At 34.9% G+C, this 12,603-nt stretch overlaps 1 protein-coding gene across 4 annotated transcripts in view; it reads right to left on the bottom strand.

Annotated features, from left to right (window-relative positions):
• The window catches only part of ZNF292 (zinc finger protein 292), an 87,413-nt gene that overhangs the window by 23,064 nt on the left and 51,746 nt on the right, over window positions 1-12,603 (bottom strand). For 3 of the 4 annotated variants that reach the window (XM_022552259.3, XM_089921816.1, XM_089921817.1), the window contains one exon: window positions 1,678-1,880. In XM_022552259.3, the coding sequence (XP_022407967.2) occupies window positions 1,678-1,880 (203 nt within the window). Of the gene's footprint in view, window positions 1-1,677; window positions 1,881-12,603 lie in introns of those variants that run through there. The other variant, XM_089921819.1, reaches the window with a different exon arrangement.

The raw sequence follows: 12,603 nt of genomic DNA, 5'->3' as shown, positions 1-12,603 counted from the left end.
AGTCTTCAACTTCAAACAGGACTTTCAAAGTTAACCTAACCACCCTGTCTTTAGATAGATTCCTACTAGAAGGTATGCTTCTTTAGGGTAGGACCTATGCCTTACTTTTAAATCCCCTCAGTGTTTAGACAGCACACATCTCTTAATAAAATCTGCTGAAGGAAGGATGGACGGATGGACAGATTGACTTAAGGGCTGGGACTGAACTGATAATGAAAACTTTAGTGGAGCTGAAAAATATCTGAAATGCAGCATCACAATAACTAATTTATTTAAAGACTAAAAAACAATGTTACACACATTTCAAAGGCTGTTATCCCAAGAAACTTGATACAGCTGCCAATGAACTTGTCTACAAAGTTATCCTGAACTAATAAGAAATTTTCTATCTTCTATTTAGCTCCTGTTATACAGCGATTAAAAAGCCATTACCTGAGACAAAAGAGAAATTATTAAACAAAATAACAGCTAAGGTCTAAACTAATGATATCTCCCCTAAGCTAGAGCCCTTGGCTCTACTCCACCCGGCCTAGAAATTACCTGGCATCACTCTCCCAGTATCCTCATTATCCTCAACATACACAACAGGCTTATTTGTAATCTCAGTCCAAGGCTATCATCTTCCTCTTTATTTTCTATTCTCAAGAAAAGTCAATCACCATTATAATTACAGCCTCTAACCTCATGTAGGCATTTAGCTTTCTGTCCGAGGTTATCCTTCTTCTGGACTCTGATTACAATCTCTCTCTGACTACTCAGGGGATCATGCATGCTCTGTTAACTGTCTTCTCTGTTGTTTATCTCAGCTTCTCTCTTTGTATATCCTAAAATCTGTCCCACAATCCCTTTGTTCTCCATTCTCTATCGCTCTGGAGTCGAAAGATATGTATATTAGAGATGTAAGACACATATACATTAAATGTTCACACAACACTGTCCAATGTATTATGGTTTTATCTGTACTCTTTATATACATATTCCCTGCTTTTTGATCAACAACTTTCAATTCTCCTACCCTGTCTCCAACTTCATTTTGGAATTATGAGTCCTCCAATTGCAAAATTCCCATTTGGATCATGATTCTACTTTTTGAATTCTGTAGTATAAAATACACAAATACATGAATACTATGCTTTATGCCAACTAGAAGTAAAAAAAAAACAAAACAGAATCACCTGTCTTACAAAGTTTTACATTAAATATGCAAATAAAATATTTACATATATAGATAGATAAAGAGAGAAAGATATATAGAGAGAGAAAGAGAGAGAGAGAGAGAAAGTATTCCTAGCAGGAAGTCATATAAATTTTTTAAGTTACTTAAATTAGCCAGTTAGAAAAAAATCTGCAAGTATCTTGAAGTCAGGTAAAACTGAAATTAAGGCCCAAACACTAACAAATATAAACATCCTAACTAAATTAAGCTACCGCCATCTTTCCCATAATTTAGCCAAAGAAGTTGAAAGAGCCAAATTATTTAAAATAGAAGCCAGGTGAAATGTTTACGTATAACTCTGAAAGCTGCTTAGAATCACTATCTAAGAGCACACCCCAGATCTAAGACTGACAACAATGGCTCTTCACTAAGAGAAATGGAAGTCAAAGACATTCTAATCTAATTAAAAATTATTTTCTTCACTTTAAAAAATAATTACTAACAAAAGAAAACATACTCACCTCTTCGATTAACTTTTCATTTGGTGATGATGTACAAAGACAGACAAGGTAAGTTTGCTTAAAACTACCTTTTGTACCAATCTCTGGATGGTCAGAACACAGCTTTGCTAGAGCAGTTGCTTGACTTAACTGATCTGTTTTGATTAGATGTTTAATTCTCATATCCAACAAGATGGGACCCTCAAAAGCTAAAAATTCATTCACTTTAAAAAACAAGACATAATAGATTATTAACATTTGGTAACAGTTCATTTGCAATACAAATACTTACAAGGAATATTTTTTTAAAGCACAGAAACGAAAACTCTTTTTTGTTGTTGTTGCAGTTTCCTATTACTCTCAGGCTATCACAAAATACTTGACCTTATAAGCAGAAGGAGTTACGCTGCTAACTTTTTAGAGCTGCATTAAATATTTTTGCCCCTGAAAGTACCATTTACAATGAGGTGAGTTAAATTCCTGATTATAAAAATAATTTTACATTGAATTCTGAAACTCATTGTTTTTAAAATAATACTAAATTCTTTTCCCCACAGCATTTATTCTTGAATACCAGGCGTTAGCATTTCTAGAAATTTGCAGTTAGGACATTACACACTTACATGGGAAACCACAAAAGGATGTTTGGATATTCAAGAAGATGAAATTCAGCTAATATTGTGTTCAATACTGTTAATGTATTTTTCATTTTACAAAGGTGAAGTCTACCTTGCCTTAATGAGTGTTGTAGAACAAATTTAAGTATCTACGGAAGAATAAATAAGGGGGTGGGGGTAGTCTGCTGAAAGTTCTGTGGGTTTTTAAAATACCAATCAACAAACCTCAACACTTGCTTAAGACCCACTAATGCATAATAAATTTCTGTTCTGTTGAAATCTTAAATTTCCTAGTGCTTGTTTGATCAACTACAAATAAAAATTTAACTTTCTGTTTTTGGTGAAGGAGATTTTAAATTTTAACAAATGCAAATTTAAACTTTTCCCTAAGTTTTCTTTACCAGGATGAAAATCGTGTTTAAAAATTTACTTGGTGATGGCTAGCTGGAAACCTTTGGAAGGCTTTCAGTAATAAAATTTTAAATGCCCTATAAACACTATAAAATACACAATTTCTCACTTGTGAACAGACTGGAAGACATGTCTAGTGAGTAAGTTTTGGGTTAGAAGATGGAAAATAAGAGATGTTTTTCTCTTCTTTAAATATCCTTTCCTACCCTCTAGTACCTTTATTTTTTAGATCTAACTGTACTCCACTATGAAAATACTCTTCTATAAAATAGTATGATTATGGCTCCTCAGTATTAAAACCATGAGCATGTAAGCAATTTAACATAGGATCACAAATTTCATCCTTTTCTTGAAGTCTAGACCTTTGTATCTGCTACTCTCTATTCTTTATATGTTAAACTAAACCAAAAAGTATAAAGACTGAACACAGATAAATAACACTATCTGCATAACCCTCTGGTGCCTCTAATGATCTGTCTGACAAATACAGGGCATTACTTTTCTTTTTTTAATATGACACGATCCTGGTTAAGACAGTTATATGGCAAATATCTTTTCACAGTTTAGTTCAATAGCCAAAGTAAAATCTGTAAAGATTTTCAATGACAAATTTAAGGCAAGAGAGTTAAAATAAAGTTATTCCAGCTATAAGTCACAGACTTTAAAATACAGCTTGAGTTTCCAGGAAACTCTAGCAATAAAAAGTCTTGGAATTATTTCAAATACTCCCACAAAAATTCATAATCAACAAACTCTGAAGATCATGGCAAAGACATTATTTAAAGGTGGCAAGTTTTTTTAACAAAACTAATGACAATCTTAATAGGAGGAATTTCAAATAGTACCTAAAATCTCAAAGAGCAGCATGTATAGTTAGAACGACAATTACACAAAATAATTTCTGTACTAACAAGTATAGCAGAATATATGCTATTATTATACATTCCAAAACATACTTGTGTGTGTGTGTTTTTAAACAATGGGAAACCTTTGCCACACTTAGGGCAAAATTGATTTCAAAGAAATACAGAATATTAGAGCAGAAGGAACTTTATAGATCATTTTGTCCAGCTCCATCATTTGGCAGATGAGTAAACTGAGGCTCACAGAAGGCAAGTGACTTTCTAGGGTCATAAAGCCAGTTAATGACAGAACCAGGACCAGAATAATGGGGTCTTGCAACTTCCACCTTAACACAGTGGTGTGATGAGAAAAAAATAAAAATTTTTATTTAACTAGTGTGTTTACTAGTTATCAGAACAGCACTACATAGCAGTAAAGAGCTGTGAAGTAGCATTAGCTTTTAAAGGAAAATAATAATGTATCCTGAAGCTCATGTTTCAAACAGATCAAAATTAGATTACATTCAACAATACTCAATTCAGAACTTCCCCCTCAGGGGAGGGAAACTCACTCCCCTCACTTTTCTCCATTTTTCTTTTACACTTTCCTTGTCCCAATTCCTCTGTATCTTTCTCTATTTCTCTCTACTCCAGGACATGTTTTCCTTACAGTTATAATAGCACATCAAAGACTACCAGACTTATGAAAAAAGTTTTGTTATCTTTATCCTTGACTACCTAGTCACATCAAATTTCACTCCCTACCCTGCTTTACCCATCCCCATCCCAGAAAATGAAAAAATACCTTGAATTTTACTTGTGTAGCCTTTTTATCTATTTTGTCTGTATTTATGTACTTGGGGGAAAAAAGCAGGTTTACTACATTCAAGCCTATCGAGAGCTGGATGACATAAAATGGCAATGTAAATGAATAATATTCAGCCAGTTCAATTAAGAAAGTAATAATGGCCTTCTTCCCATAAAATGCTACTTACATAATAGTAAAAAAGAAAAACATGGAAGATAATTTTAAATATATTACAATATGTAAGTTGAATATTTGCGATAAATCTTTACCCAAATATTAACTGATCATGTACCATGCACCAAAACTTAGGACTAGGTCCTGGATTCCCCCCCAAAGTGGAGTCAACCTGTTTACTGGGTGTATATCTCCACACTTAGATTTGCTCACAATTCCCCTTGCAGTATCTCTGGGTAGCTGTTTCACAAGCATCTCAAACTCTGCATACAAACATCTCTATACCACAGTATGTGGTACCTCAGCCCAGAACTAAGAGTTGGCATTAAAGTTCTTCTCTTCTGCCTCTTCCTCATCCTAACCTACAATCCACCATATAATCCTGTCACTTCTAACTCCTAAGTACTCAATTCTATTCATTTTTCTCAATCCCTACGCCAACCACTCACTCACCCCCACCTCCCAGCCCAAATCATTTATCTATCAGACCACTTTGTTGCACTCTACTAGTCTTCTGCAGCCACTCTTACTCTTTCCATCACATCTCCACTAGGATGCAGGGTGCCTTTTCTTTTTCCTAAAGCACACGCTGGACTATCTTCCCCTAGTTAAAACCCCCAAGTGGTGTCCCTTTGACTTCAAAGGGTAAATTCCAAAATTACCATCATGGCCTACATGAATCTGCATCATCTATTCCTTTTTAAAAATGCAATTTATATTTTCTCTTAAAATTTATTCAGCAAGATCGATTGGGCAAGAAATAAAAGGCATCCAAACTGGAAAGGAAGAAATAAAATCATCTGATTGCAGATGGCATAATCTTATAGGTAGAAAACCCTAAAGATTCTACCCAAAAAACAAAAAACTATTAGAATAAACGAATTTAGCAAAGTTGTAGGATATAAAAATCAAAACACAAAAATAAGTTGCATTTCTATTCACTAACAATGAACAATCTGAAAAGGAAATTCAGAAAACAATTCCATTTATAATAGCAACAAAAAGAATAAAGTACTTAGGAATACACCTAACCAAGAGAGTGAAAGACTCGTACACTAAAACCTACAAAACATTGCTGAAAGAAATTAAAGAAGACACAAGTAAATGGAAAGATCCCCATGTTCATGGACTGGAAGACTTAATACTGTTAAGATGTCCAACTACCCAAAGCAATCTACAGATTCTATGTAATCCCAACAAAACTGCAATGGCTATTTTGTAGAGATAGAAAAATTTATCCTAAAATTCATATGGAATCTTAAGGGACCCCAAACAGCCAAAACAATTTTGAAAAAGAACAAAGTTGGAGGTCTCACACTTCCTCACTTCAAATATACTACAAAGCTAATCAAAACTGGCACACAGATAGGCATGTAGGCGATGCAACAGAATAGAAAAAACTCAGAAATAAACCCTCACCATATGGTCAAATAATCTTCAACGAGGTGCCAAGAACACTCAATAGGAAAATGATAGTCTTTTCAACAAATGGTGTTGGGAAAACTGGATATCCACATGCAGGAGAATGAAGCTGGACCCTTATCTTACACCATATAAAAAAACAAACCGGGCCTTCCCTGGTGGTCCAGTGGTTAAGACTCTGTGCTTCCACTGCAGGGGGTGCAAGTTCGATCCCTGGCTGGGGAACTAAGATCCCACATGCCACAAGGTGTGGCCAAAAAAATAAAATTAAAAAACAAAAAGCAAACAAAAAAAACCTGAAATGAATTAAAGACCTAAATGTAAGACCCAAAACTATAAAATTCCTAGAAGAAAACAATACGGAAAAGCATCAAGATACTGGATTTGACAATGACTTATTGGATGTGATAAGAAGGTATAAACAACAACAAAAAAAACAAATGAGACTACATCAAAGTTAACTTTTACATATCAAAGGACAGAAGCAACAGAGTGAAAAGGCAATCTACAGAATGGGAGAAAATATATGCAAATCATATCTGATAAGGGGTTAATGTCCAGAATATATAAAGAACTCCTACAACTCAACAACAAAAACCAAATAATCCAATTGAAAATGGGCAAAGGATCTGAAGACATTTCTCTGAAGATGATATACAAATGGCCCACAAGCATATGAAAAAATGCTCAACATCACTAATCACCAGAGAAATACAAACCAAAGCTACAATGAGGTATCACTTCACAGCCAAAAGAATGTCTATTATCAAAAACAAAACAAAACAAAAAAACAGAAAATAAGTGTTGGTGAGGATGTGGAGGAATTAGAACCTTTGTGCACTATTGACAGGACTATAAAATGATGCAACCTCTAAGGGAAACAGGCTATAAGTTCCTCAGAAAATTAGAAATAGAACTACCATGTGGTCCAGCTATCCCACTTATGGTTATGTACACAAAAGAAGTGAATGGAGGGTCTCAGAGAGATATCTGCACTCCCATGTTCATAGCAGCACTACTCACAAGGGCCAAGAGGCAGAAGCAATCCAATGTCCATCAATAGATAAATGGATAAACAAATGTGGTATATACATATGATGCAGTATTATTCACCTTTAAAAAAGAAGGAAATCCTGACACATGCTACAACACAGTTGAATCTCGAGGACATTATGCTAAGTGAAATAAGCCACTCATAAAAAGGTAAATACAGTATGATTCCACTTATATGACGTACCTAAAGTAGTCAAAGTCATAGAAACAAAAAGTAGAATGTTGATTAACCAGGGGCTGGAAGTGAAGGATGGGGAAAGGGGGGAGTTGTTGTTTAAAACAGGGCTTAATTTTGCAAGATGAAAGTTTTGGAGATCTGTTTCAAAACATTATGAACATACTTAACACTACTGAACTGTACACTTCGAAATGATTAAATGGTACATTTTATGTTGTTTTTTTACCACAAGAAAAAAATGCATTAAAAATCAATTCAGCATTGTTAGACAAAAAAATCCAAATTCAAAAATTTAATAAAAACATAACACTTTAAGCTCTACATCAGTGATTCTTAACCCTGGCTGTACAATTATCTTGACTTCTAAAAAGTACTAATGCCTGGGGCTCAAACCCAGAGACTCTAATTTAATTGGTCTGTGGTAGGCCTCCAGCACTGGTATGTCTAAAAAACTCTCCAGGCGATTTAAGCACTGCCAGGATTAAGAACCACTGCTCTAAGGTAACTATATTTCAGTGTTCAAATTACCAGTTAGGGATAGTCTTAATCTTCACCTGACCTCTCACCTTTTCCTGGAAGAACAAGCTACATATACAATAAACAGAATTTTCACTTGAAGATTTCAGAATTTCTTAAATCATGTTGCTTGGTCATTAAGTCATTAAGTTATGATCATAACTGATTCTTTGACATGACTGATATAAATCAGAATTTTTAAACATTAAAAAAATGTTCCATGATATAGATGAACCTAGTAAATATGTAACCCTAAAATTTGTGTGAAATAAGATTTAATTATTACTATTATATTTAATTAAATTCTGACAACTTTATCCATGTAACATCATTATGAAATATACTCATCACAACAGAAATAATGAATTTTTCTAGGATGTTTAGAAAAGCCAATGAGTGTATGTTTTAAAATCATTTTTAGTAAAAATAAAATCTTGGTGGTCACCATATTATATCTCATTATGTAATAGTAGAATATTATTAAGGTTAACAAAATGCAAAATAAAGCATCAGCCTGAAATGGGAGACTGAACACTTTCACAATTTTACTGCAGTTAAGTTCTATCAGCTTAATTCTATCCAGAGTCACTGATCCTCAATGATCTAAGGGTTATATACAAGTAAAACCTAAACACAAGGCAATCTAATTTAGCAGTGATTTTTAAAAATAAAATCTAAAATGCTCCACTGATTTATTTTTTATAACAAGGTCAGTTAAGAGCAAAAGGGAGAGACAAAGCAAAAAAAAACAAAAAAGACAACCAAATAGAAACAAGTTAAGAAACCTGTATTTCTAAGAGTACTAAATGTATATAGTCTATAAGGTGTTCTTTTTAGTGACTTTCTGTAAGAAATGTCCTAACACACAAAAAAAACCGTCAACAGATATAAGTCTAGGTCTCAGAATCACCCCTTTTGGTATTCTCTACATAGACAGGTAAAGATATAAACACACACATGAAAAATATAGGAAAAGTATCAATGAGCAAAAGAACTGGAGATTTACTATTAGAAAACAAATTCAGCTGCATGTAATCAGATCTGGCCTCACACTATTTACCTGGAAATTATTAGTTACCATTTGTTCTCTCCTCCCATCTCCTCTCCCTTTAAAATATAATTACATTTTACATATGTTAATATCGGGTAAACCTAGCAGCACTTTTTCCCTGCTCATTTTAAAAGGCAAAGTTTATTACTGAAAAAAAGACTTATTTTCTCACAAAGCTCTGGAGGATTTATAAGTACTGTGGAAAAGCTGAAGCTTTAGAAACTTCCTTTGAAAACCAAGGGGTTCAAAAAAAAGAGAGAGAACCATAGGGCTTAGGATTCAAGAAAGAACGGGCAAGCTGATAAAAATACAATTTATGCCATTGCAAATTATTCCAAAATAGAAGTGGAAGGGAAAGGGCTGAAGGAATTCAGTGTGACTGTTAATAGGGAGCTCTTTCAGAGTTTAGATTTTACAATAATGACATATACAAAAGAAGGAAAAGCAGCAGGCTCAGGACCAAGGATGCGTGCACCATGAGTGTCAGCACCAGTACTAACCTATGCGAACTGTTATTAAAGCTAAAACTCAAGATGACCCCTAGCTCACCAAAAAAGCTGAATGTAATCAAATTGGTGGAGATGGGCAACTTCTTCAGAAGGACCTGCTCCTTGGGTTTGATTATGTATTATTTATGATGACAGAGAAAAAGAGGATTCCTTTATTCTTATGGTGCTTCTGATAATAAGCTTTAAATTGAAAAGGTAGAACAAACAATGGAGAAAATGGAAATAGATGGGAAGATGTAATTTTCAAAACGGGGCTTAAGGTACATTTTGCAAACTGTAGACTAGAGGAATAGATATATTCCTAAGAGTCTCAAAATTAATATATTAAAAACATGGCTTGTGGGCTTCCCTGGTGGTGCAGTGGTTGAGAGTCCGCCTGCCGATGCAGGGGACATGGGTTCGTGCCCCGGTCCGGGAAGATCCCACATGCCACAGAGCGGCTAGGCCTGTGAGCCATGGCTGCTAAGCCTGCGCGTCCGGAGCCTGTGCTCCGCAACGGGAGAGGCCACAACAGTGAGAGACCCGTGTACCGCAAAAAAAAAAAAAACAAAAAAACAAAAACCATGGCTTGTGAGTGGTCAGGAAAAAAAGCATGACTGTTACGAGCGAAGACAGATTCATCAAACATAAATTAGGTTACACTTTTATAAAAGTTAATTCAAAATGTATCACAGACCCAAATATAAAATGCAAAACTATAAAACTTCTAGGAGAAAACAGGAGAAAAATCTATATGACCTTGGGTTTGGTAATTATTTTTAGATAAAACACCAAAAGCACAATCCACGAAAGAAAAAAATGATAAGTTGGACTTCATTAAAATTTAAAACTTCTGCTCTCTGAAAGGCACTGTAAAGAAAAAGGACAAGCCACAGAGTAAACCAAATATATCTGCAAAACTCCTATCTGCTAAAGGACTTGTATCAAAATATAACAAAGAACTGTGACTCAACAAAAAGAAAACAACGGATGGACCTAGAGATTATCATACTGAGTGAAGTAAGTCAGAGAAAGACAAATATCGAATGGATACACTTATATGTGGAATCTAAAAAAATGGTACAAATGAACCTATTTACAAAACAGAAACAGAGTGATAGATGTAGAAAACAAACTTATGGTTACCAAGGGGGAAAGGGAGAGCAGGGATAAATTGGGAGATTGGGATTGACTTGTACACACTACTATATATAAAATAGATAACTAATAAGGACCTACTGTATAGCACGGGGAACTGTATTCAATACTCTGTAATGACCTATATGGGAAAAGAATCTAAAAAAGAGTGGATATATGTATAACTGATTCACTTTGCTGTACAGCAGAAACTAACACAACATTGTAAATCAACTATCTTCAATAAAAATTAAAAAGAAAATACAACACAATTAAAAAGTAGGCAGAAGATATAAATGGATGCCTCTCCCAAGAAGATATACAGATGGCGAATATTCATGTGAAAAGATGTGCAGTATCACTTGTCAGTACAGAAACACAAATTAAAACAACAATGGGATATCACTACACACCCATTAAAATGGCTAAAATTCCCAAAATAGACACCACCAATTGCCAGTGAGAATGTAGAGCAACATGCAGAATAGTACAGTTTGGCAGTTTCTTACAAAGCAAAACATAGTCTTACCATATGACCTAGCAATCTTACTCCTAGGCATTTACCCAACTGATGTGAAAATTTATGTTCACACAAGAACTTGCATGCCAATGTTTATAGCAGTTTTATTCATAAATGCCCCAAACTGGCAGCAAACAAGATGTCCTTTAATAGGTGAATGGATAAACAAACTACAGTACATTCACACAATGGAATACTATTCAGCAATAAAAAGGAATGACCTATTAAGCCACACAAAGACATAGATGAATGTTACATGTATACTGCTAAGTGAAAGAAGCTAGACTGAAAAGTCCGTAATTATATGACAATCTCGAAAGAGCAATACTATAGAGATAGTAAGTGATCAGTAGTTGTCAGGTGTTCCGGAGAGGGTTGAATTAGTGAAGCACAATTAATTTTTTTTAGGGCAGTGAAACTATTCTGTATGATACTGTAATGGTGAATACATGATACTATGCATTGGTCAAAACCCACAGAACTTTACAGCATGAAGGAGGACTCAAGGTATGCAAATTAAAAAAAATATCTAGATGGTTGGGAAGTCCAGGATAGAACGTAGAATATGGCAAAAGAATCTGTCTTACAAATGTAATGAAAGAACTTCACTGAAAGAGGTGGGAAAATGGGGTGCTCACCTAACTTTGGATGAGTGGAGTCAGCAAGAATGGAAAGAGGAACTGTACCCACAGGGGTAGAGGTTATCAATTCTGAAACCACTATACATGTATACTAGGATTGATTAAGTATATGGATGGCCAACGGTAAGAGAAGTAATTCTGAAAAGGCTACATACTGTATGATTCCAATTATATGACATTCTATTGAAGTAAGAGGTTACAGGTAAGCGAGAACGCTAGAATGATCCATGTGATATAGATTAGAGTTGGAGACATCAGTATAAACTCTCACATTTAGTTTAATATAGATACAGCTGGTTACATACAGAAACATTTATAGATATGTGTATATACACAGATTAGTTATACTTACATATATTTTCTTACTTTGTCTGCTGAGAGGTCCTAGAGGCAATGACACCTCAGTAGCAATGAGCACACCCAATTACCAGGTCTTGGTTTCTAATATCAATACTATTCTCCAATAAAAGGAACTAGGGTTCCTTGGAGAAATAGCTGATTCTAGGATTAGGGCAGGAAATATGCACAATAAGCCTGGAGCATCTTGTAGTGCCAGAAAACAAGGAAGTATTCAAACAAAAAACATAACTCACAATGATGGGGTATGTCAAAGGGACACAGAAGTTAACTCAAAGAGTTCTTGGGAGCCAAAGCTGAACTATTTAAGCAACAAAATAAAGTAGTACTGGATTATCACCAAAGTATAAAAAAATATTCATGAGTCCATATTGACTAAACAGATAGACAGATAAGGAAGAAAAGACAAATCTCCTGTGGAGAACTCCAAATAATCTGTGCAGATACTGCCTCCTCGAGGAGGTGGAGCTTAACTCTCCACCTCTTAAGTGTGGGCTGTACAAGGTAACTTCTTTCTCAAGAGTACAGCATGGAAAGGGGGGGAAAAAGTAATTCCACAGTGGAGAAACCTGACAAACACACTGCCTCAGCCAGGTGACCAAGGTTAACACCAACAGTGAGAAATCATGTTGATTATATGTACCTTTGGTATGATGTGATGACAATGGCACTGTACCTCTGTGATCTTTCTCCCCCAATCCCATAAGCCCAGGTCTAATCATGAGAGCAACA

The sequence above is a fragment of the Delphinapterus leucas genome, chromosome 12 (genome assembly GCF_059928025.1).
Source record: "Delphinapterus leucas isolate spDelLeu-1000000601 "Yukka" chromosome 12, BTC_Dleu_Yukka2, whole genome shotgun sequence".
In the NCBI taxonomy this organism is placed as follows: domain Eukaryota; kingdom Metazoa; phylum Chordata; class Mammalia; order Artiodactyla; family Monodontidae; genus Delphinapterus; species Delphinapterus leucas.
This window is presented reverse-complemented; position numbering and strand designations above follow the sequence as displayed.